The following is a 24,288-nucleotide window of genomic DNA, read 5'->3' as shown; positions in this document are numbered from 1 at the left end:
CTATCTCTTCCTTTGTAATTAATAAATAAATACCTTGGGGGAAGATCATTTGACACTATGTAAATATATCCTCAAACTTCTGCTCATGAATTTTAGCCTCCATCAGTGGATCTTGCCTGCAACAATTACTCTGGTGTTCAAATGGTTATTTTCTGTTTGTTTCATTCTTTTTTCATTATTAGTGGAATTCTCCCGTAAAGAAGAGCTGACTGTTCTCATTAATATTATTATGGAGTCATGGGTATTTATCTTATTCTGTGTACTGTCATTGTTTATTTTGTTGCTCAAATTGTTCCAACTTTGGCTACTAGGAGGGCTTCAGCTTGGCTCCTGGGTCCTTTGGACAAACCCCCATCCTTTTATGAGCACTTCTTTACTTCATTTATTTTTTTTTGAGACGGAGTTTCACTCTTGTCACACAGGCTGGAGTGCAATGGAAAAATCTCGGCTCACTGCAACCTGCACCTCCTGGGTTCAAGCAATTCTGCTGCCTCAGCCTCCCAGATAGCTGGAATTACAGGTGTGTGCCACCACATCCGGCTAATTCTTGTATTTTTAGTAGAGATGGGGTTTCACTATGTTGGCCAGGCTGGTCTCAAACTCGTGACCTCAGGTGATCCACCCGCCTTGGCCTCCCAAAGTGCTGGGATTACAGGCGTGAGCCACCATGCCCAGCCCACTTCTTTACTTCTGATACAAGATATTTCACGCTTATCTTGTACTTTCTTCACCCCAGCTCTGGAATCAACCTCTTCTCCAAGGGCCCTGGTTTCTTTTACTGGAGAATGGCATTTAGAAACCAAGATCTACGTGCTAGGTATGCTCTTTGGTATTAGGATGTCATTACTTCTAGGTCTTCTCAGTAGATAGAACTAGGAAGTGTATTATACCCACACATGTGCATATATCTGTATTTCTCTATCCATCCCCTCTCTCCCTCTGTGTGTGTGTGTGTGTGTGTGTGTGTGTGTGTGTATCAAAAGCCTTAAGTTTATACTCATTCTGTCTGATTTCAATTTAACATCACAGGGTTTATTTTAGCCTTCTCTTATTAATATATAACTTCTTACTGCAACAGTGAGAGTCCTGGCTGTAATTATGTATAATGTACTTACCACAAAGAAGTAAATAAGTTCATAGTTTCAGAATTGCTAACTTATACCTCTTTAAGAAACACATTTACTACCTAGATTTACAGCATTTATGTACAGTTCTTTTTGCCTTTAGTTTTACAGCATCCAGTCAAGATACTATTTTCCAGTTACTTAGGTTAGTTCTTCCTATCCCATTCACCATGGTGTTACCCATTTGCAATAGTTAGAGTTATTTGTACGTGCTGTATTCCACGTTGGGTTTGCCACATCTCGCTTGGTTTTAACTAATTGTTTAATTTTGGAGTGTGTGAAGGGTGTGTGATACATCACTGTGGCCCTAGGAGTCAGATACAAAAAGGCCTACTCAGTGCCAGGCCTCCTCAGCCCTGCCTTCCCGTTTCCAGTCCCCTTTCCCCAGCCTGGCTTATTTGTCCTGTATTTCTTTTGTTTTGTGCCATTTTAAACTCATCAGATTTGTATGAAAAATTATTGACTCTGGCAGTAGGGACATATTCGCTCCGACCTCATCCTTGTCGGCCACTCCTTACCTGAGGGAGAGAGGACCACACCACTGAAAGGTGGGGTCATGGGATAAAACTGGAAACTTTATGGGTTTAACACCTCAATATTTTTATATCTTAGCTACTTGTGTATAATTTGGTAATATTTGATGTTTAACTGTTTTTTTTAAAAAAATTATTTATTTACTTTGGAGACAGAGTCTCACTCTGTTGCCCAGGCTGGAGTGCAGTGGCACGATCTTGGGATCTCAGCTCACAGCAACCTCTGCCTCCTGGGTTCAAGTGATTCTCATGCCTCCGCCTCCCAAGTAGCTGGGATTACAGGTGCCCACCACAACACACCTGGATAATTTTTATATTTTTAGTAGAGACAGGGTTTCACCATGTTGGCCAGGCTGGTCTTGAACTTCTGAGCTCAGGCAATCCACCCACCTCGGCCTCCCAAAGTGCTAGGATTAACAGCATGAGCCACTGCGCCTGGCCTGTAGTTTAACTGATGTTTTATTTAGCATGTGCTAATAAAGCAAAAAGGGGATAGGAAAGAATGTACCTTTTTCTGCAGTATCTTATTCACCCTCCTTTAACACTAAATACTTTATAATCACACAAATATTATACTCCATGAAAAAAAATGAAAGCTTCACACATAAGGATAAGGTCCCTGTTGATGTTCGTTCTCTAACATCAAACCACTTTCATTATCCTTTTAGATTCTTTATACATTTCTAAACATATGTGCCTGTAGGGGAAAAAACATATATATATATATATATACACACACATACATACATACACACACACACATACACACACATAACTTTTATAAGCGTGAGTTCTTTTTTTTTTTTTTGTTAACATCAAAAGTCTACTCTTTCAGCCTCTGTTTGTGGTGTATAGTCCTGCCTCATTGTTTTTAACATTTGCAGAATGTTTCTTGGTGAATATCCTTGCATGTGACTCCTAACAAACATGTGGATGCTTAGCAGTGGAAATCCCAGCTGTGTCCGTTCTTGTAGTCGGTACAGCAGCTGCTTTCCTGAGTGGCTGTGCCTTTTTGCCTTCTTCCACCAGCATCACGTCAAATACTCATTTCTTTACTTTCATCAATACTTGATGTTTCCTTTGTCTTAAATTCTGGGCAATTTGAGGGTCAAAAGTAGTCTTTTGTTTTAATTTGCTTCCTTTCGGGATAGTGAGGTTGAGTTTATTTCCAGTAATTATTAGCCATGTATACATATTTCCTTTTCTGTGGTTTGTCCATGTTAACAATTTTCCTTTTCTTGTTGATTTGTATAAGTCTTTATATATGCTAGATTTGTTCATTTAATAAATATTTTTTGACCTCTTAACTATACACCCCGGCACTTCTGTAGGTGCTGGGATACTAGCATGAAACAAAGTCTCTAATTTCACAGAAATTACAGTCAGAAGAGGAAATTGGGCCGAGTGTGGTGGCTCACACCTGTAATTCTGGCACTTTGGGAGGCAGAGGCAGGCAGATCACTTGAGGTCAGGAGTTCGAGACTGGCCTGGCCAACATGGTGAAACCCCGTCTCTACTAAAAATACAAAAATTAGCTGGGTGTGGTGGCACACGCCTGTAATTGCAGCTACTTGGGAGGCTGAAGCAGGAGAATTGCTTGAGCCCACGAGACAGAGGTTGTAGTGAGCCGATATCGCAGCACTGCACTCCAACCTGGGCCACAGAGCGAGACTCCATCTCAAAAAAAAAAAAAAAAAAGAGGACTTTGAGCCAAAGGAAATCTAAATAAATGAATGAGATTATGCAGATGTTAATAAGTGCTATAAAAAATAGGGTAATTGGTAAAGAGAGTACCTGAATGGGTCAGGAGCCCAGTTTCCCTTTGTAAACTCTCTCCCCTGAATGTTAGCTGTTAGGTGGGGTGGTCAAGGAAGGCTTCTCACAGAAAGTAGGAGCTGAGATGAGTAATGACAAGGAACCAGCCACAGGAAGTGTCCAGACAAAGAGAACAGCATGTGCCTCAGCCTGTGATCAATGGGGACAGGTCAGACCATCATAGGTGGACACAGGGGACTCCTCAGCACAAGTGATTGTCAGAGACGTTACTTAGAGACATCCTCTCAGAAGCAGGCTTGACATCTGAGGGGCCGAGGTCGGTTTCAGGAGGGGAGGTTCCTCAGCGCCTCTTCCTTCCCTCTCTAGGCTAGGTTACCAGAAGGAGCTTAGCTGCAGGGGTTTGTGCTTCAAGACTTGATCACTGGGTTTTGTGGTTGTTTTAAGGCACAGGCCTTTTCTTTAATGAAGGAAAATTTTCTGTTTCAGATTACCTAGGAACAGTACGATTTGGGGTTATCACAAATAAACATCTTGCGAAACTGGTATCCTTAGTACACTCTGGAAGTGTGTATTTACATAGACATTTCAACACATCACTTGTAAGTATTTTGAAATCACGTTTATGTTAGCGCAGTGGTTCTTAACCTTGTTTAGGTCACAGACTCCTTTGAGAATTGGTTAAAATCTATGGACACTCTCTAGAAAAGCGCATATGATTTTATATATGGATGGAGAGTTCTTACAGCCCCACCCTAGAGCCCAGGCTCCAGGTTAAGAACCCATGCATTAGAGGGCTCTTGAAATTAATGTATAGAAATTCTTTATTTGTATTCTTAGATTTTGGTACAGACTTTAAAGTTTTTCTTCTTGGATAAAATTGCAGAGTTACTCTCTTGAAGAATTGTTACTCTGAGCCCGTGTTTTCAGAAGCTAGGCTTCCACTGAGTGATGTTCTGTGTTTATCTGTTTCTTTTATGATGAGTAGTAATGTGACATGCTTTTCTCCTTAGCTGATGTAATGGATTTTTGAAGTTCTTGTCAAGTCACAGTGAGAAGTTGATGGCTTCTCATCCCAGAGAGCCTCAGTTTTCCATTGTCGCCTTTGTTCCCCAATTTCATTTGCTTTCTGTGGAGCAGCCTGAACTCAGCTGCTTCTGAGCATTGACCTGTGTCCTGCTCAGTCCTATGCGTCTACTCTGTTGCTGCTTCCTCAGTCACATCACTGAGTTGACTTTCCTGAAGTATTCTGTCTCTCTCGCATCACTGTCAGTAACTTACAGGTCATATACAGATCAATTTCCCTGCACCCAGTGTACCCAGCCTTTAAAACCTGCGCCCCCCTTGGCACAATGTCTAAGTCTTGTGCCTTCAGAGGGGCTGTTGGGCCCACTCCAGGGGTGCCCCCTTGCTTGCCAGTCGCCCTGGCTTCTGCATATCTCTCGTAGCCCAGATACTGTGCTTTACTTCTTGCAGTTTATATTCCAAAAGTCAAATGTATTTTTGTGTTTTCCAAATGGAAATGTTTGAGTGTAGTTTGAGTATGGTTTTTCAAACTCCCATCGTCCCACCTTGACAATCACTGCTGTGGTTGTTTCTCTGCTGCCCACCTACGCTCCTTGTGCCTCTGCCTAAGCTGCTTTGACATCATCTGCTTTTGCTATCTGTCATTTTCCTACATCCTTCATTTTTAGCATGTTACACAGCCTACATATATTTATTTATAGTAAAGGGTACTGAGAAAGAAATTAAAAGTAGATGGGGAAAGAAAGGTAGGACTATGAGATGGAAAAATATATCAGGTTTACTGCTTCGATTTGGTAGTGATTAAGGTTGGTTGGTTTGTGTAGCAGTAGAATTCCTTTTATCAAATGAAATAATACTGGGATACCATTATTTTTAAAAACACAAGCAGTGGTTAGTCTCTGTTATGAGTCAATTTAAATCTTCGTTTTGAGGAGTTTTAAATATCTCATTTTTCAAAACCCTCTGAAGCACCCCTTTGGTAGTTCTGTTTGAAGCCAGTGATTTAAATTGTTAGAATTTCAAAAATAATTTTATGTTCACATATATTGGTTGTTTATAGCAAAACAAAGCAAAAAATCTAGGTGTCTCTTTCATTTATTCGTACATGTAAAATATGATCCGTGGCCTTGTGCAAGTTTAGGTCATTTTTGATTGCTGAAGACATGTGTTGAGTTCCTGCTGTGTGCCTGGTGTTCGTCTAGGCCCGGAGGATACAGGTGAGCAGAACAGACAGCCTGTGCCGCACGGAGGCTCCATGCTGCCCTTGGGGGCAGCATTTGAAGGACCAAGGTCAAAATCTAAATGATCCTTGACTCTGTAATTTCTGTTCCCTTAGATATGTCTTGGTCCTTTTATGAATACCCAGTGACGTTTAATACCTGTCCTTGGACAGGGTGATAGAGGTTGTTATCGCCACCAGCTGGCAGGGAGAATTATTTGTTGATAGGTGGGTCTGTCTCAAGGCAGAAAGATGAATCACACGATATGGAAGTCACCTCCTGCAACCACTTTTGTTTTTTCAACCACTTGTGAGGAAATGCTGTCTCTGGAGAAGCGGGTGTTAGCTGCACAGTGGGGCCAGGCCCCGCTCCACGCCTGGGTTTTCTCACCCTTAGTGGTGGGGTTGGAACAGCACTGATGTGCCTTGAGCTTGCCCCACCTCATGAGCTCTCCTTTATCCTCTGTGCCTTTGTCCTTCACAGGTCTTCCCCAGGGAGGTCCTGAACTACACAGCTGAGAACATCTGTAAGTGGGCCTTAGAAAACCAGGAGACGCTCTTTCGGTGGCTGTGGCCACACGGAGGCAAGAGTCTCCTGCTGAATAACGAGCTGAAGAAAGGACCAGCGCTGTTTCTGTTCATACCTTTTAATCCCCTGGCCGAAAGTCATCCTTTAATAGACGAGGTAAGAGCTGTGATGTGAAAAGCACCTCATGAGGAGTAGGAAAGCCTCATCTACCTGGCCCCTCTCATCCCACACTCAGTCATTTACTCTGGCAGCTAATGGCTGCCAGGAGGGGCAGCTGTGGCTCTGAGCATTGCTCTTTGCCCCTCCATATGGGCAGGAGAGAGCCCGTGTCTAGGACAGGGACTGCCGCAGCCTCTCTGGCCATATTTATTGACAGCTGTTGGCGTCTGGAGTGAGTGGGAAGAGGCAGGGAAGCCACACCGTGCCCTTCCAGAGAAGGACCAAATGCCCTCTTCTGATGTGGCTGCTGTTGAGCTTCCTGTTTAGGGGGTGAAACAGGGAGTGGCAGGAACACAGGCCGAGTTTAGTGTGGCCTAGGAGATGCCATTGTCTTGGGGGTTTGGCCAGACTGCCAGCCCTGGCCATCCTCAGGACAGCAGAGGAGAGCGAGCAGCAGCAGCGATGTTGGGACACCTTGTTTCTCTGAACCTTCCCTGTCGTGCAGAAGCCAGAGTGGTTTTCAGAGGCAGCGCCATCGGAGCCTGCTGTTCCTGCCTGTCTTCGGCTTCATCTGGTGCGCCTGCTCTGGGCGTGAGTTTATTTTCCACACGGAGCATTTGGAGGCGCTCAGAGACAGCAGGCACATTTTGCAGAGTGAGCCTGGAGAGACAGCAGGCACAGTATGCAGAGCGAGCCTGGGGTGGCAAAATTGCATTTACTGAGGTTTTTATTTTTTCACTCCCTCAAGGATCCCTTAATTGGCCAAAACCAATTTCAGACAGCCAGTGTACCACTGGCCAGCTAAGCAGACCTGAGCCCCTCAGCGCTGGCCTGGCCTCCTGCCTGGAGGGACAGGGAGGCAGGACTTCTCGCCCAGCTGGATCCCTCCCTTTGCTGTGCTGGAGTCTTTTTGTTCAAGTTATGATTCCCTCTGGGGAGTATTCTGAATGAATGCTGCTCTTTGGCTTAGAGGAAGAAAGAGGAGAGAAATGAAATAGCTTTGTTTCTTCCCCTCTAATTAGGGAGGACTCAAAGTAATAAAACTGTTTCTTTAGAACATTTTCACTACATGGATCTTTTGTGAACTGAGGCACCATTTGAAATGACTAGGCCTTTACTGTATCTAATATTAAGAGCCTTAAAGCTCATTGTAGGAAAGGAAGGTTTTCAGTCAAGGTGGTGTGGCTGTGGTTGTGGATTTGGAGAGTTCTCTCCTGTCTGGTTTGGGTGTGTCAGGGTCCTGGCTGGGTTGTATTTTGTGGCAGGAGCCCACAGCCTCTGCCCAGAGGGTTGTGGTTGGATTTAGGCACCTGGTGGGAAGACTGTTTCTCGCCTGTTGTTTCTGAATGAGTGTCCCCTCCAGCAGTCTGCAAATCCTCCCCCTACCAACAGGCCTCCTTTTTATCATGGTTTTGCCTGTGACTCCTTTCTTTGGGGCTCCCATTGTCTCTGTGAGGTGAGTGCGTTCCCTTAACCTCAGCATGTGGGTGAGATGACCGAACACGAGGTGGCATCTGACCGTATTATGAATTACTCAGACAAGCAAAGTGCCTGTCCAGCACATTTCCCTTTTTGTTTCAGGTCAGTTTGGCAAATGTTTATTGAGCACTGTGCTGGGAAGCTCCAGGGGAGAAAGGATAGATGCGACACCATCTTGTCCTGTGGTCTTAGAGGCTTGTCCAGTACAGGGAGTGAAAGCCTGCCTATAATTCAAAGTAGAGGACGATCAGGCCCAGAGTCAGGAGGAACCAGAGGAGGGAGGGTGCCATCTCAGAAAGCGGGGTTCCAGGCAGGGGAGGAGTTAGCAGAGGCTTTGGATGGGTGAAGTATTCGAGACGGACTTGTAGGGGCAGCCAGGATCTTGATGGGTTGAGAAAAACTTACGGGAAGGAGGACCCTGAGCAGAGACATGAGGGACGGGAGTTGCTGCAGGTTTAGGTGTTAGGAAGGAGGCCGGGTTTTGTGGTCTGCAGGAAGGGCTAACTGGGGAGAGATCTTGAAAAAGCCTTTGGAGGAGAGGGCCTTGTGGACTTCTCTGAGGATTTCAAGATTAACCATAGTCATCCAAGTCTTTGTCTTCTCTTTTTTTTTTTTTTTTTGAGTTAGGGTCTTCCTTTGTTGCCCAGGTTGGAGTACAGTGGCACGATCTCGGCTCACTGCCTCCTGAGCTCGGGTGATCCTCCCACCTCAGCCTCCCAAGTAGCTGGGACTACAGGTGCACGCCTCTACGCCTGGCTAATTTTTGTATTTTTTTGTAGAGATGGGGTTTCGCCATGTTACCCAGGCAGGTTACAAAAGCCCTGGGCTCAAGCGATCGGTCTTCCTTGGCCTCCTAAAGTGTTGGGATTACAGGCATGAGCCACTGCACCTGGCCCATACAAGTCTTACTGACAGTGAAGAGATGCAGCCAGGGCTGTGCGTTATCATTACGAACGTTTTTCTGGCAGGAGGGTTCCAGAAAACTGCGAAGTAGTAAGAACCTGAACTTGGGTGGTAGAGGTGGAGGATGGAAAGTAGTGTCTATGATCGGGGAAACTGTGACACAGTGACTAGAGATGAAGAAGCCTTTGGGTAAGGTGGGAAGGATGAACGCTGTACTTACGCAAGATGAGCTGTAAATTCATTAGCTTGTTGACCATGAAAGAGTTAGGTGGCTTTACTTTTTCAGTACCACCTTAGGCCTAATATTGGGCAGAACTTTGAGGATGTTTGCATTGTTGAGAAGAGAGAGGTCATCTTAGAGTGAGTGGAATAGAGTTGGGGGCATACCAAGCACCGACATTCTGGACAGTTGTGCTGTGGTGCATGTAGGATGCCAGTCAGGAGTGACCATATGGTGGCCGCACCAAGCCCATAGTGGGTAGCTGCTTCTACACACATGCATACCTGCATGTGTACCCACACACACATGCAAAAGTACAGATCCTGACACCGGCGTGAGGCCACTGACACCCTGGTGTCTCTAGAGAGTTCTAGAGAGGTTATAAGACATCGCAGTGTGTATTACACAACTTGTTAATCAAAGGAAATGCTTACCTCAGCCAGCAAAGAGTCTTCGTGACTTGTTTTCTATTTTAAAGGTGTTTATTTGAGGCATTCACATCGTCTGAATCTGGTAAGCAAAGGCATGGTTAGCATGTTCAGGCTCACAGATTTCCCTGATTAAAGAAAATAGAAGGAAACATCTACTGTGCGAACAGTTATTTGCCAAGATTTCCTTAATTATTCACATGAAATAAATGACATCAAGTGATACACAGAATGTGACATAAGTTGAGTTGTGTTTTCAAAACTGCCTGTTAGGTAAAAGGAATAGAAACATAAATTCCCCTTCATAAGAGAAAAATGATAATGCCTAACTCTTTAAGAGCATTGCTGGCTGGGCGCAGTGGCTCACGCCTGTAATCCCAGCACTTTGGGAGGCTGAGGAGGGTGGATCACATCACCTGAGATCAGGAATTCAAGACCAGCCTGGCCAACATAGTGAAACCTCGTCTCTACTAAAAATACAAAAATTAGCCAGGCATGGTGGTGTGCGCCTGTAGTCTCAGCTACTTGGGAGGCTGAGGCAGGAGAATCGCTTGAACCTGGGAGGCAGAGGTTGCAGCGAGTCAAGATGGTGCCACTGCCCTCTAGCCTGTGCAACTGGAGCAAAACTCCATCTCAAAAAAAAGCATTGCTGGTTGGGCGCAGTGGCTCATGCTTACAATCCCAGTGGGATTACAGCCCTGGGAGGCCGAGGCAGGTGGATCACCTGAGGTCAGGAGTTCGAGACCAGCCTGGCCAACATGGTGAAATCCCGTCTCTCCTACAAATACAAAAAATTAACCAGGCGAAATAAAAATAGAAAAAATTGGCTGGGCGTCGTGATGCATGCCTGTAATCCCAGCTACTTGGGAGGCTAAGGCAGGAGAATTGCTTGAACCTGGAAGGCGGAGGTTGCAGTGAGCTGAGATCATGCCATTGTACTCCGGCCTGGGCAACAAGAGTGAAACTCTGTCTCAAAAAAAAAAGCATTGCTGTAGACAGAATACTTTCTTCAATTAAAAATATTCTTTACGTGGCTGCTTTGTTTATGAGATACTGAAGCTAAAAGAGATGAAGAAAGATTTTTCAAGGAATTTTCTTCTCTATAATATAATTAATGATCTCCTACTTGGACTTCTGTAAAAGATTACAGTAAATCGTGAAGTCTTATGGAGGTTTTTGTGGGAGTGGGTGGGAGTAGTTGTCTATTACTGCGTCTTTGAATGTAAAACAGTACCAGGATGGGGCCAGAGGGCATCTGGGCTCTTCACGGATTATATAGGCTTGACCTTGTTAGTACTGCATGCTGTCAGAGCCTCATCCAAAAACCACTGAGATGTTTTTGTGCAGGGGAAATAAAATTTCAAGCACTGGCCTATCGTCTAAAGTGACTTCTTTTCTTGACCCAGTAGTTTTCTGGTGGGTTATAAAGTGACTTTTTTTATGCCGAGAACTATTGAAACAATTTATTTTTGTGTACAAATATGTATGTTTTGAATTAACTATAAATATTACGTTATAAAACTTTTTTATTTTTATTTTTATAAAACTTGTGTTTTTAAATTGGAAATTACACTCATTGAATTGTTTTACACATGCAGACACACAGACACATACACACACACAGCGAAACAAAATCCTGAGTGACAGCACCCTGTAACTAACTGTGGTGAGATTTGATTCAAGTTGACAGACTCTTCTGTTTTAGAGAGTAAATGCCTTTGGATTATAACTTACATGTCTTTCTCAGGTAACCAGAATGGGAGGTGGGTAACGAAATATTCTTTTTGGAAATGGAAGAATCTTAGAATAAAATATAAATTCAAATTGCCAATACTGGCTTGACGGTAAAGTGGCAAATCTCACCAAGACAGAGGATTGTGTGCATTACCCTGAGCTGCCACTCATTCATCAGGGGTTTACTGAGCATTTGTTATGTGCCTGGCCCTGTGCTAGGCCCCGGGGATGGCAGGATAAATCCAATGTGGCTTCTGCCTGTGAGGATCTGTAAGTTTGTGGGGAAGAGGGATGTCTCAGCAGAAGCTTGTGAGACTGTAGAAGGGGTCTCAGGGACACTGGAGGTGCAAAAACTAGCTCTTCCTGGAGTGGGAGTAGGACTAGCTTCTCTGAAGCAGCTGCCCTGGTGCTGGGCCTTGGGAACAGATGGAGGAGCCGGTGTCTCCAGCCAGGACTCTGTAAAGGTGTGGCATTGCAGGAGGGCCTGGTCTGTTCTGAAGAGGGTAGGGTGAGACTGGAAAGCCAAACGGGCCAGATTGTGTGGAGGTTTTATCTCATGGGCAGCGTACCATTTGGCCCAGGAGTGCCATGCCTGGGGTTGTATTTTTAAAAATATAGTAACCATCTCCCCCTGCACTCTCATCTACCCCGCTGCGTATTCTTGGTGATACGTTCCAAGACCCCCAATGAATGCCTGAAACCACAGATGGTACTGAACCCTGTATATACTACACACGAATTTCACTTTTCTTCACAATTTCATGGGTAGAAGATTCGTTCTTACCGAAGATCTTAACAACCTTACCTTTTTTTTTTTTCCCTTATTGAGACTTTTGCCGTTTCACTTAAAGGAAGCATTTTTGGCTTCTCTTTGGCATATCTGAATTGCCAGCATCACTATCCTTACACTTTGGGGGCCCTTCTAATAAATAAAGCGTTACTTGAAGACAAGCACTGTGATACTGAGACAGTTGATCTGATAACTGCGTTGGCTACTAAGTAACAGGCTGGTAGCATCCACAGCATGGACACGCTGGACAAAGGGATGGCTCGCAGTTTTTGTAATGGCAAAAATTTCATCACACTACTCAGAGCGATGTGTAGTTTAAAACTTACGACTTGTTTATTTCTGGAATTTTCCATTTAGTATTTTTGAACCAGAGTTGACCATGGATAACTGAAATTGCAGAAAGTGAAACGTGGCTAACGGGGTGCTAGTCCCTCAGTCATCCCCAAGCCCTTCACCAACTCTGCCCTGTATTTCAGATCACCGAAGTGGCCTTGGAGTACAACAACTGTCATGGGGACCAGGTGGTGGAGCGTCTCCTTCAGCACCTGCGGCGGGTGGATGCTCCAGTGCTGGAGTCCCTGGCCCTGGAAGTGCCGGCACAGCTGCCAGACCCGCCACCGATCACAGCGTCCCCCTGCTGCAACACTGTGGTGCTGCCCCAGTGGCACTCCTTCTCCAGGACCCACAACGTCTGTGAACTCTGTGTCAACCAGACCTCCGGGGGCATGAAGCCGAGCTCGGTCAGCGTGCCACAGTGCAGCTTTTTTGAAATGGCAGCAGCTCTGGATTCTTTCTACCTCAAGGAGCAGACCTTTTATCATGTGGCATCAGACAGCATAGAATGCAGCAATTTTTTAACTTCCTATAGCCCCTTCAGCTACTACACTGCATGTTGCAGGACCATAAGCAGGGGTGTGTCAGGCTTCATCGACTCTGAACAAGGTGTCTTTGAAGCCCCTACTGTTGCATTTTCTTCCCTTGAGAAGAAATGTGAGGTTGATGCCCCAAGCTCCGTTCCTCACATTGAGGAGAACAGGTATCTCTTTCCAGAAGTGGACATGACTAGCACAAACTTCACAGGCCTGAGCTGCAGAACCAACAAGACTCTCAACATCTACCTTTTGGATTCAAATTTGTTTTGGTTATATGCAGAGAGACTGGGTGCTCCGAGCTCCACTCAGGTGAAAGAATTTGCGGCAATTGTTGACGTGAAAGAAGAGTCTCATTACATCTTGGATCCAAAGCAAGCACTGATGAAGCTCACCCTAGGTACTGCAGGCAGTTTATTTCCCCAAGCATTGTACATTTTGCTTGACTTCATATGGGTAAATTTTATTGATGGCTCTCATTACATTTAGTTGTGGGGTGATGTCACCTTCGTAGCTCATTTTAAGTCTTTAGACCACCATCGGTCATAATTTTCAAAGAAGCTAATTTTGTCTATTAAATGGAACAGAAACTTCCTCACTCTGAATTTTGGATAAGTTTGTCATTTAGCCCATGGTGGGGGTAAGAGTCCCACTTTCTAAATTGGCGATTTCTGTCACATGTCTAAGGTAGAACCAGCTGCAGGCAGTGGGGACTTGGGGACTAGAACAGGCAGGGAGGTGGAGAGCTATTCTGGTGGGATGTCCTAGGGGCTGATGAAAGTGAGCCTTGACAGCAGCTTTGTTCTAAAGGAGCTTAAAGAGAAAGCAGTGGCCGGGCGCAGTGGCTCACGCCTGTAATCCCAGCACTTTGGGAGGCCGAGGCGGGTGGATCACGAGGTCAGGAGATCGAGACTATCCTGGCTAATGTGGTGAAACCCCGTCTCTACTAAAAATACACACACACAAAAAAATTAGCCGGGCGCGGTGGCGGGCGCCTGTAGTCCCAGCTACTCGGGAGGCTGAGGCAGGAGAATGTCGTGAACCTGGGAGGCAGAGCTTGCAGTGAGCAGAGATCGTGCCACTGCACTCCAGCCTGGGCGACAGAGCGAGACTCCGTCTCCAAAAAAAGAGAGCAGTGAAGAAGGAAGTAGAGCCGCCTTGCCTCCCTTTTTGTCTCATAGGCTTAAATGTCTAAGGATCAAGGCCACCAGACCTAATTTGTTCTGCTGCTGTTTCATAATGTACTGAGTAATATTGCTGGGACCTGGGGTACCTACACTGTAACAAGTGTAAAGTGCAAATAAATAAGTGTCAGTCGCAAACCAGCAAAACCCACTTTTTGAGGAGTAAGGCTCCATGATGAGAAAGCACCCAGAGCTTGCCCCTGGGACTTGGCAGCAACAATGGGCTGACCCACACTGGCCTGTTCCCAGGAATTTGCTGATGCCCTTGACTACACACAATGAAGTGAGAATTCAAAAGCCACGTTAGTTCAGCCTCATTGGAAATGGGAGGGAGGGTCAGTGTATGCCGAATGGAGAAAGGAGGAATTTGGTAGGGAAGGAAACCTTTCATTTCAAGTTTTAAAGTATGAACTCAACAGTAGACTCAGAGCTTCTACATATGAGTCTTTTTGGCCATCCTCTTTCAAATCCAGGTGAAGCTTGTTTCTTACATTAGACACATTTGTGAAAAGGCTTTATGTAAATATTGATTTTTCTATATCAAGTTACATATTATAAATCCAAGAGTTCCTCACTGTGTAAAAGAACCCTGTGACCAGTCACTTTTTGAAGGGCATAATCTGTCGATATTATAGATTACTCCCAATTCATGTTATCTAAAGTCATTTTGATGTGTTGAGCTTTCTTAAAATGAAACAAGCATTTTTTTTTAAAATGGGAAAGAGACTCCAGAGAAATGGGGTCAGTGTTCCTACAAGCATGTATTTTTGAGGTAGTCTGTATTAGATTTTCCTGAATTCCATTCAGTAATGCTCAAGTGTTTAATGACCTCATAATGTGTTCACTTTGAATTTAAGGGTAATTGAAAGAAGCCTTCTTTAGATTTCTTTCCATCTTCTGTATCTTCTCTGAAATGTTTAGCCTAGCTGTTCTTTGTCCTGCAGTTAGTGACAGAATTCTTAGGGAGCTTGTAAAAAACACCTACTGTGTGTCATTGTTGGTTTAGAGACTTAACTCATAAATCAGCTGTCTCTAGGCCAGTTTCAGAATTTAGGCTTTATTCAGATTAGGAAATAATTCTTGGTTTCATGTTTCAAAAACATAGCCAACTAAGTGTTACTCAGATGCTGATCATGAATTCTCTTTAGTATTCACATGACATTCTTCACTTCCTCTTCCATTCTGCACGCTGCATTGCCCATTGCACCTCAAAATGGAGGGAGTTAGAAGAAAGAAAAAGAACTGAAACTTTAGCTGAGTGCAGTGGTGGACGCCTGTAGTCCCAGCTACTCTGGAGGCCGAGGTAGGAGGATCGCTTGAGCCCAGGAGTTTAAGGCTACAGTGAGCTATGATTGCAGCACTGTACTCCAGCCTGGGCAACAGAGTGAGACCCTGTCTCTTTAAAAAAAAAAAAAAAAAAAAAAGTGAAATTCAAATTAGTATTGTTTCAGATGAAGCAAAGGACTCTGAAGATGGCAGAATTTGTGGTAAAACTGTTGGTTCAAATCAGGTTTTTGATTATTATGGGTTTTATGTATTTTTCCACTACATATAATTTTTTCTTAACCTTTTAAAAAAGAAACTTAAAGAACCTTAATAAAGGAAACAAAAAACTGTAGCTCCTTGTCCTCAAATTAATGAGCATTTAAACACATTCCACACTACTGTAGCTTGTGCAGTTGTCACATTTGTGGTTAAGCTTAAAGGTCTTAGTATTATAGGGTGAAATTTCTTGAAAAGATTGTGGCTTGTTGATGATTTATACAGTCTCACTTGGTGTCTATTTGTGGACCAGTCCTTTTAAAAAAAGAATAGTCTATGAATATTAGAGCATCTAACACTGCATAGTGTTTTGTTATCCACATTACTGTCTGCTGAGTTAATACTACCAGAGCTAAACCTGATGCCACCTGGGCAGCTTTGTTTGGGGTTTTGCTGATAGGTGAAATGTTAAAAATGTGAGCCTATGAAGTCATTTGAGTTTTTAAAATGTGGAGTTTAAAAGTAGGCCAGCTATTCTCTTTGTATCTAGAGGAGAGTTGATCTCATTTTCTCTTTATTTTTAGAGTCTTTTATTCAAAACTTCAGCGTTCTCTATAGTCCCTTGAAAAGGCATCTCATTGGAAGTGGCTCTGCCCAGTTCCCGTCTCAGCATTTAATCACTGAAGTGACAACTGATACCTTTTGGGAAGTAGTCCTTCAAAAACAGGTATGGAGTCATGAGAGGCAAAAATTAAGCCATCTGTCCCTCTTAAAATAATTTCCAAACTACAGTTGTTGGGGTGAGCAGCTGTTTTTGATGTATAGAAGAGTAACCACGTGATGGCCCAATTATGGACCGTGAATGAATTACATGTGGTTTTTAAATTTCAGAAAAGTGCTCCAGAAAGCACAGTATTGGAAAGACCTAAAGATGAAAATTTTCACTGTAATATTTGCATAGGTAGCATTTTTCGGGTGCTTGCTGGATTCTAAGCAATGAGGCAAGAAATGAAGAAGAGCCCATTTCCCGGTGCAAGTAACATCTGTCTTCCCCTTCCCACAGGACGTTCTCCTGCTCTATTACGCTCCGTGGTGCGGCTTCTGTCCATCCCTCAATCACATCTTCATCCAGCTAGCTCGGAACCTGCCCATGGACACATTCACTGTGGCAAGGTAAGCAGGCCTCTTCTGCAGCGCTTTGGGCTGTATGCCCATTTTCACTCTTATTTGCAGCTTAGCCATATGGTGTGTGAGGGTCTGCCCATTTTCCATTAACCTTTGGTAGGACTTGGCTGAATTTAATTGTCAGGTTGAAGCCATGAGCAAAGCCTCTTTGAAACTGAACTTTTCCTCATGAATTCTGAGTGTTCCTTCCATGATGTTGATGTTTAGCCCTGACTAGATTCGTAGGTGGCTGAGTGCAGTTCTGTGGGGAGAGCACTGACCTGGTTGCCAGGATGGCCCCGTGGAATACCATGGGACAGTTGCCCCAGGCAATGCCAGTGGGTCCTGGGATCCCAAGCAGATCTCTCCACCAGCCCTGGTTTATCTCATTTGTGAAATTAAAAGGAAAGACCAATAGATATCCACATTCTGGTATTGTGATTCCATGGGTACTGTATGTGCGCTTTTGAGTAAACAAAATTTTTAAAAATATTTTTTGGAAAAAGAAGGCTCAAATACAGAGTCTTTAGATGGGGTAGTAAGCAGTTTTGGGTGAGGAAAACTGTTCACATTTAACCCCCCACCTCCCCCAAAACCCTACAGATAGATAAGAGTTAAATATAAAAAAATCAAAACAAAAAATAGGATTTGCTGATTCCTCTGGGAGATGGAAACTTTCCAAAGTGGAAGCAGTTGGAAAAATAAAGAGAGAAAAATGGACAGATTCCACTAGAAATACGTGCAGTGAAAACAGGGAAAGCAGACAAAAAGGGGGATCATTAATATATTTTCCAGTGTCTCTGTGTCACCTGTTATATGCACTGTAAGTAATAATTAGAGCCAAATCTGAGGAGTTACTATGTTGGGAGAGTTTTTGATATACATATTACCTGACTGAGTCCTTGCGACGCTTAGTGAAGGCACTCTAGTTAAAAAAAGAAAGTGCTGTTTGTATTGAGGAGGAAACTGAGACATAGAAAGATTTGACAAGTTGCCCAGAGTTTCAAGCTGCAAATGAGGGGCCAGGATTAAATCAGGCATTCATACTCCAGCCTCCCCGGAAATTAAAATGGTTTAGAAGATGGCTGAGACAGATTCCATTCTGAACAAAGGATGTGAGCAGGTTTTTCTTTTAAGAGGAGAGAGTAAATAAACAAGTGGGGAAATTATAACCTAATAAATGTAAATTAAAACAGTGACAAAGTATCATTTAACATATTAAAGTAATCAGTGGTTTTAAGTGACAGAATCTTGTGTTGATAAAATAAAATGGAAACTGCAGTCAGATGTATCTAATGGAATGAGGACATTGCCATAACTCTTTTGGAAAGCATTTTGGCAACATTTACAAGAAATCAATAAAAACAGTTAACACATTTTTGACCCAGTTAATTTTACTTTGGAGAAGTAATGGAATAGGAATTCCAAAGAAGCATGAGCTCATCATTATAGCATTGTTTATATCCACCAGGAGATGAATGTTTAAGTAAATTATGGCTGGGCATTTAATGGAATTTTTATCCTTTAACAGTGCTTTTCATACAGTTAATGGAAAAGAACAGAGTATGAAATATATGACAACTCTTCTTAAAAATATGTAAGGATATAGGCGAGGTGCAGTGGCTCATGCCTGTAATCCCAGCATGTTGGGAGGCCGAGGTGGGCGGATCACCTGAGGCCAGGAGTTCGAGACCAGCCTGGCCAACATAGTGAAAACCTGTCTCTACTACAAATAAAAAATTAGCCAAGTGTGGCGGCACGTGCCTGTAGTCCCAACTACTCAGGAGGCTGAGGCAGGAGAATCACTTGAATCCAGCAGCCGGAGGTTACAGGGAGCTGAGATTGCACCACTGCATTCCAGCCTGGGCGACAGAGCAAGACTGTGTCTCAGAAAAAAAAAAAGTAAGCATATAGACCAAGCCTGCAGCCTGCATAAGAAAGGGGGGCCTTATTTAGCCCAATGGAATTCTGAGTGGATTTTTACAATGTTTTAATTTTATGGTTTGCTTTCTTTGAAGTAAGAATCAAGTGAGAAAAAGCATTTAATTATGGAATATAGTGTTCAATCCCACTTGTTTAGAAAGGAACACTAATGTTTTAGGTAGGCTGGCACAGGTGAGGCAGGAGTGCTGTTTTGTTAGTAAACTTTTGGTAAATGGTTTTCATTTGGTTATGCCTTTTGTTGCTGTTGTTGTTTTTTGTTTTTGTTTTTTTTTTGAGATGGAGTCTTGCTCTGTTGCCCAGGCTGGAGTGCAGAGGTGCAATCTCAGCTCACTGTAAGCTCCGCCTCCCGGGTTCATGCCATTCTCCTGCCTCAGCCTCCCGAGTAGCTGGGACTACAGGCGCCCGCCATTATGCCCAGCTAACTTTTTGTATTTTTAGTAGAGACGGGTGGCGTTTCACCGCGTTAGCCAGGATGGTCTCGATCACCTGACCTCTTGATCTGCCTGCCTCGGCCTCCTAAAGTGCTGGGATTACAGACGTGAGCCACCACGCCCGGCGTTGTTGTTTTTTTGAGACAGGGTCTCACTCTGTTGCCCAGGCTGGAATGCAGTGGTGCAGTCACAGCTCACTGCAGCCCCAACCTGCCAGGTTCAGGTGATTCTCCCACCTTCCCAAGTAGCTGGGACTACAGGCATGTGCCAGAATACCCGGCCAATTTTTTGTAGAGACAGGGTTTCCCCATGTTGCCCAGGCTAGTCTCGAACTCCTGGGCTCCAACAGTCCACCCACCTCGGCCTCCCAAAGTGTTGGGTTTACAGGCGTGAGCCCCTGTGCTCAGCCTGGTTGTGCCATTTTTTGAAAAGCAAATTTCATCCTTTTGGACACATACATGACACCGCACCCTCACTCCCCCAGTTATGCTTTCTAAAAACTTCTGTCAAGGTAATGATTGAAAACATGTTCATCTTTTGTGTGCACTGTTTATGAATAGTAGCTGAATAGCCCCTCCGCAAGGAGGATGCAGCCCCTTCCATCAAGGATGCTGTTGTGGCTCCATGTCTGCTTAGCCCGAGTGTGGGCGCCCAGCTGTGTGCCCAGCTGTGTGCCAGCTGCCCGGGGCAGGCCTCTAGAGCAGTTGCGGTTAGCTCCCACAGTGATTGAGCACAGGCTGGGTGAGTTAGTACAGATGTCATTTTCTGTATTAGAAAATTAATGTCAAATCTGCTAAGAAAATAGGCTGTTTTTGGCCTCTATCCAGATTTACAACATAAAGAGGGTATAATTTTCCATCTTCAGAGGGGCTTGATGTATTTTGCTCAATGATTTCCTTTCTTTTCCCAGAGCTATTCAGGGATTAAAATACTTTGCTAGATCCTGTCAGGTGAGGAGTGAATGACTCCTCAGGTGTCAGTGCGGCATTTTCTGCAAGTTCATTTTTACTTTCAGGACATCACATTGCCACTCAGTGGAAAGCGTCCACGTAGTAGAATGTTGTATGTCTTGGAAGTATCAGCGCCCAGCTCACACCTGGTAGTACATTCATCGAGAAGGGACTAGCCCAATGTGGGGTGTAAAAAATGCACCAGGTTCTTGAAGTTATCTGAGAAGGTTCTTTGAAGTTGGCGTTTCTTGGGCTGATCATCTGCCATTTCTGTTCTTTCCCTTTACCAGGATTGACGTGTCTCAGAATGACCTTCCTTGGGAATTTATGGTCGATCGTCTTCCTACTGTCTTGTTTTTTCCCTGCAACAGGTAATGCCAAATTTTTGTCACTGGTGGGCAGTTGGGATTCTTTTGTGGAGGTCTGAAAATGAAATGGGTTTAAGATGTAAATCATTCATTATGTTCAAAAAATGTTCCCTTAGGAACCAGGCGTGGTGGCTCATGCCTGTAATCCCAGCACTTTGGGAGGCTGAGGCAGGCAGATTGCTTGAGCTCAAGAGGTTGGGACCAGCCTGGCCGACATGGTGAAACCCCATCACTACAAAAAATACAAAAATTAGCCAGGCATGGTGACATATGCTTGTAATCCCAGCTACTCTGAGGCTGAGGCACGAGAATCTCTTGAACCTGGGATGCGGAGGTTGCAGTGAGCCAAGATCACACCACTGCACTCCAGCCTGGGCGACAGAGCGAGGCTCTGCCTCAAAAAAAAAAAAAAAAAGTGTCCTTAGGGACATAAAAGGGTTGTAGTGTCAGGATGTTATGTGTGGTATGGATCTTTTAAAGGTTGTTTTTCCCAGTCTGTCTCTTACCCGAGCTTGAATGTGGCCGTGAGAATTCTTAGCTTTCATGGCCTATATGAACATATGGAGGACGCGGAGACTGACAGGATTCTGTTGCCCAGGCTGGAGTGCAGTGGTGCAGTGTTTGTGTGGGGCAAAACAGCAGAGAATCTGTGGAGCCCTGCCTGCCCCAAGCCTTCCACTTGCTTGTCTCTCAGTTGGCCTCCCAGCAGCTCCTCATCCCTCTCGTACAGAGGACAGGGTGGCTTTCTTACCCATGGTACATCCTTTTCTCGGATTCCAGGAGGCCTACAAAGGGGTTTTCTCCCATGCGTGCAGACTGCTGTGAACGTCTGCCATGGGATGGTCGCTTGATTTTTTCACACTTGCCTAATCAGTATTCCAGGTGCAGTTCTTAACGGCAGCTACCCCGGAAGCCCCTGCAAGCACGACATTAACAAGGGGGAGCGGACTTCCAGTTAGTAAACGTAGATGCAGATGTTTTAGTGGAAAAAGAAATTAACTCTTGGTCCTTTAGAGCCTAATACACTGGATGTTTGCTCCCTTTTTATAGATTCCCTTTGGTTTTTAGAAAGTTGAGTCCTTTTGGGGACCCACTCACATGACTTTGACAATATCTTCTCTCTAGGGGAAAGTGTCTGCAGCATCATTTAGGGAGTTCCCTGGCTCCCATGTATGACGTTTGCTGTTTTAATTTCCTGCCTCCCTTTTGCGATTCAGCTTGTCATGTTTCTCTAGGAGAGTGTTTCCTTCATATCTATTGAATCATTCCCTTGGTTTTTGCTTTGTATCTCAAAGAATTTTTGCGGGAGTACTTCTGTGGTAGTAGGGTCTTGTCACATCATGCACTAAAAACAGAATGTGACTCACCCTTTTCTACTGCTGACTGAGTTGTGATGAGGCTTTTTCTTTCTAAGAAGTGTTTAAATTACCACATAGTCCAGGAATCACCGACAGTAACACTAACACTTTCATCTGTGTGGGCCAGGAGTTGGGCATGTAGTTTAATGACGTATAATTTTTGAATTCCAAGCATAGTTTGAAAAAATATGAAAATCTTAGCACCCAGCACATGCCTTTTAATGAAGAAGTTCTCAGCAGCTGGCAGAAATGCATCTGTGTAGAGAGACACAGGCGGAACAGGTGGCAGGGTGGGGCGTCATCTGGAGACCTGCATCTGGGCTGAGTGACCTTCGTTCTTAGGCTGCCTGGTGTGGTAAACGTGAAGATGTGCGCATTTCTCCGGCCCCATGCTGGGCACTTGCTGCAGGCCCTTACCCTTGTCGTTTCTAAATATTGAACATAAGACTGTCCACTTCTCTTTTAATGTAAGGATGTTGGTAAATCAAAGCTTTATGGCTTTGGAATGGAATTTTTCTCATTTCCTAAAAATAAATGGTAGAAGTAAAGTATGCTCATCATGAGCTGGTCCCAAGCGAGTGTTTGGTTTAGCCAGAAGGTAAATGGGCAAGCAGCGTGAGCTGACAGCTTGCAAAAGAGGAAATGAAAACGGCTGTTGGATAACATGTAGTAAGACCTTTTTCATTGTCCACCTGCTTATGCTATTTTTAGTGAAAAGAATATGAAATTGTATATTTACTGTGATAAAATATAAACTTGTGCATGTGCTAGGTGGAGATGTTCACAGAGGGGAAAATGTTGAGGTGTTAACATTGATGACTTCAGAGGAGTGAGATTGCAAGTAATTTGAAGGTGCTGCTTGTATGTTTTTACATCCCTTGCAAATTGTCTACAAAGAGCATGTCTTGATTTATAAAAATCATGAAGGAAAAAAATGCAAGAGCCTGTCCTCGGGAGGAAGAGGAAGGGGTGGGGCCTTGAGGGAGACATAGCCTTCCTGTGCAGAGGCATCTTGGAGCCACTTGCTCCACCGAGCAGGTGCTCCTCCAGCCAGCACTTGCGTCAGACTCTGTGTGACATTGCAAAATATAGGTGCTCTGGCCTGGCCCTGGGCCAGGGTGATGAGGGGGAGATGGGTGCTCCTGTCCACCAAGAGACTCTGATGTTTCCCAGGGGAAGAATCACAGTTTTTTAGAGGTGTGCCCTGCCACTCCCTCAGGGTTAGAGGAGAGTTGCATAGACACTGGGGACCTCTTCCCACCATAGTTTCACATGACTGCTTTCCTGGAAGTAGACTGTTGACATTCTCTGTCCCTGCTACTTTCACAAAGTGTGGCAGTATTTTAGTGTGCCCATTAGGGACATTGATGGAGAGTGCACCAAGACCTCTTAGCAGATAGCATGCTCACGGATGTCACTGTCCTGTAAATGTCTGGAGGTAGACATCCTGAGGGATCTTGGCAGCTTTTTCTGGGAAGTAATTCACCTTTACTCTGCCTTACAAGACCAGGCTTGTGCCGCAGAACGTGGGGGCAGGTCCAGCGTCTGGTATTCTTCCATGGGCCCACTTGACAGGGCCACGATGTGTTTTCAGTTGTTGTGGGGTTTTTTTGTTTTCTGTTTTTGAGACAAGGTCTGACTCTGTTGCCCAGGCTGGAGTGCAGTGGTGCAATTACGGCTCACTGCAGTCTTGAACTCCTGGGCTCAAGTGATCCTCCCACCTCAGGCTCCTAAGTAGCTGGATCTACAGGTATGCGCCACCTTGCCTGGCTAATTTTTTTATCTTACTTTTTATACAGATGAGGCCTTACTATATTGTCCAGGCTGGTCTCAAACTCCTGGCCTCAAGCGATCCTCCCACCTCAGCCTCCCAAAGCACTGGGATTACAGGCACACAGCACCACACCCAGCTTTGTCATTTGAATGGCTGGGCCCCACTTGAAGAAAGCTTATATGTTAAGAAAACTAAGCTTTAAAGGAGGGGATGGTTGAATGTTTACCCCAAAATTATAAAACAATTTACGGCCGGGTCCAGCGGCCCTGGGCAGCCAGGCTCTGGAGTCCCTGCTGTTGACTTCCATTCTGTTAACACCTGAGGGAGACATACTCGGCTGCCGGCCCACCTCATACCTAAGTGCATAAAGCTGGTAGTTTTGATCAATTGCAGCCAGGCTGTACAGGCACAGGTAAATAGATATGTGAGAGAAACATCATCAGACGATTAAATGACAAGTTCTGAAGAGGAATTTTCTAGATCTCTAGATCAGGACCTGGAACAAACCTGTAGGGAAAACCCCTTTCTATGTCACCTTCCTTCCTTCTTCTGTGCTCTCAGGGCTGGGCAGCCTGAATTCATAGTCCTTTGGTTGGGCTGTTTGCCATTTATCAGGTTGCCAGGTGTGAGCCAGATGTACCTGGGGAATGGGGGTACAGTCACCCCCAGTTGAGAACCCCTGCCTTAGAGAATGTGTAATAAATGCTTGCTGAAGAAACAGACTGGGTATCTTTCAAGTTCTTCCTGTTTCTCCGGGCACTGTCAGTGGGCACAAGAGGGACATAGATGGGACACTCCTGCCTCCCCTGGACGCTCTTCCTGACACGGCCGCTGGGCATCTCTCAGC

At 44.6% G+C, this 24,288-nt stretch overlaps 1 protein-coding gene across 12 annotated transcripts in view; it reads left to right on the top strand.

The window, feature by feature from the left end:
* The window catches only part of TXNDC11 (thioredoxin domain containing 11), a 71,181-nt gene that overhangs the window by 45,797 nt on the left and 1,096 nt on the right, over nucleotides 1-24,288 (top strand). For 6 of the 12 annotated variants that reach the window (XM_063796667.1, XM_016929431.4, XM_063796669.1 and 3 more), the window contains 6 exons: nucleotides 3,920-4,032; nucleotides 6,160-6,360; nucleotides 12,394-13,186; nucleotides 16,037-16,179; nucleotides 16,516-16,625; nucleotides 20,232-20,312. In XM_063796667.1, the coding sequence (XP_063652737.1) occupies nucleotides 3,920-4,032; nucleotides 6,160-6,360; nucleotides 12,394-13,186; nucleotides 16,037-16,179; nucleotides 16,516-16,625; nucleotides 20,232-20,312 (1,441 nt within the window). Of the gene's footprint in view, nucleotides 1-402; nucleotides 521-736; nucleotides 818-3,919; nucleotides 4,033-6,159; nucleotides 6,361-12,393; nucleotides 13,187-16,036; nucleotides 16,180-16,515; nucleotides 16,626-20,231; nucleotides 20,313-24,288 lie in introns of those variants that run through there. The other 6 variants (XM_063796672.1, XM_063796671.1, XM_063796674.1 and 3 more) reach the window with 3 other exon arrangements.

This window comes from Pan troglodytes, chromosome 18 (assembly GCF_028858775.2).
Source record: "Pan troglodytes isolate AG18354 chromosome 18, NHGRI_mPanTro3-v2.0_pri, whole genome shotgun sequence".
Lineage (NCBI taxonomy): Eukaryota > Metazoa > Chordata > Mammalia > Primates > Hominidae > Pan > Pan troglodytes.
Note: the sequence above shows the minus strand (reverse complement) of the source record. Positions and strands in the feature narration are given on the sequence as shown.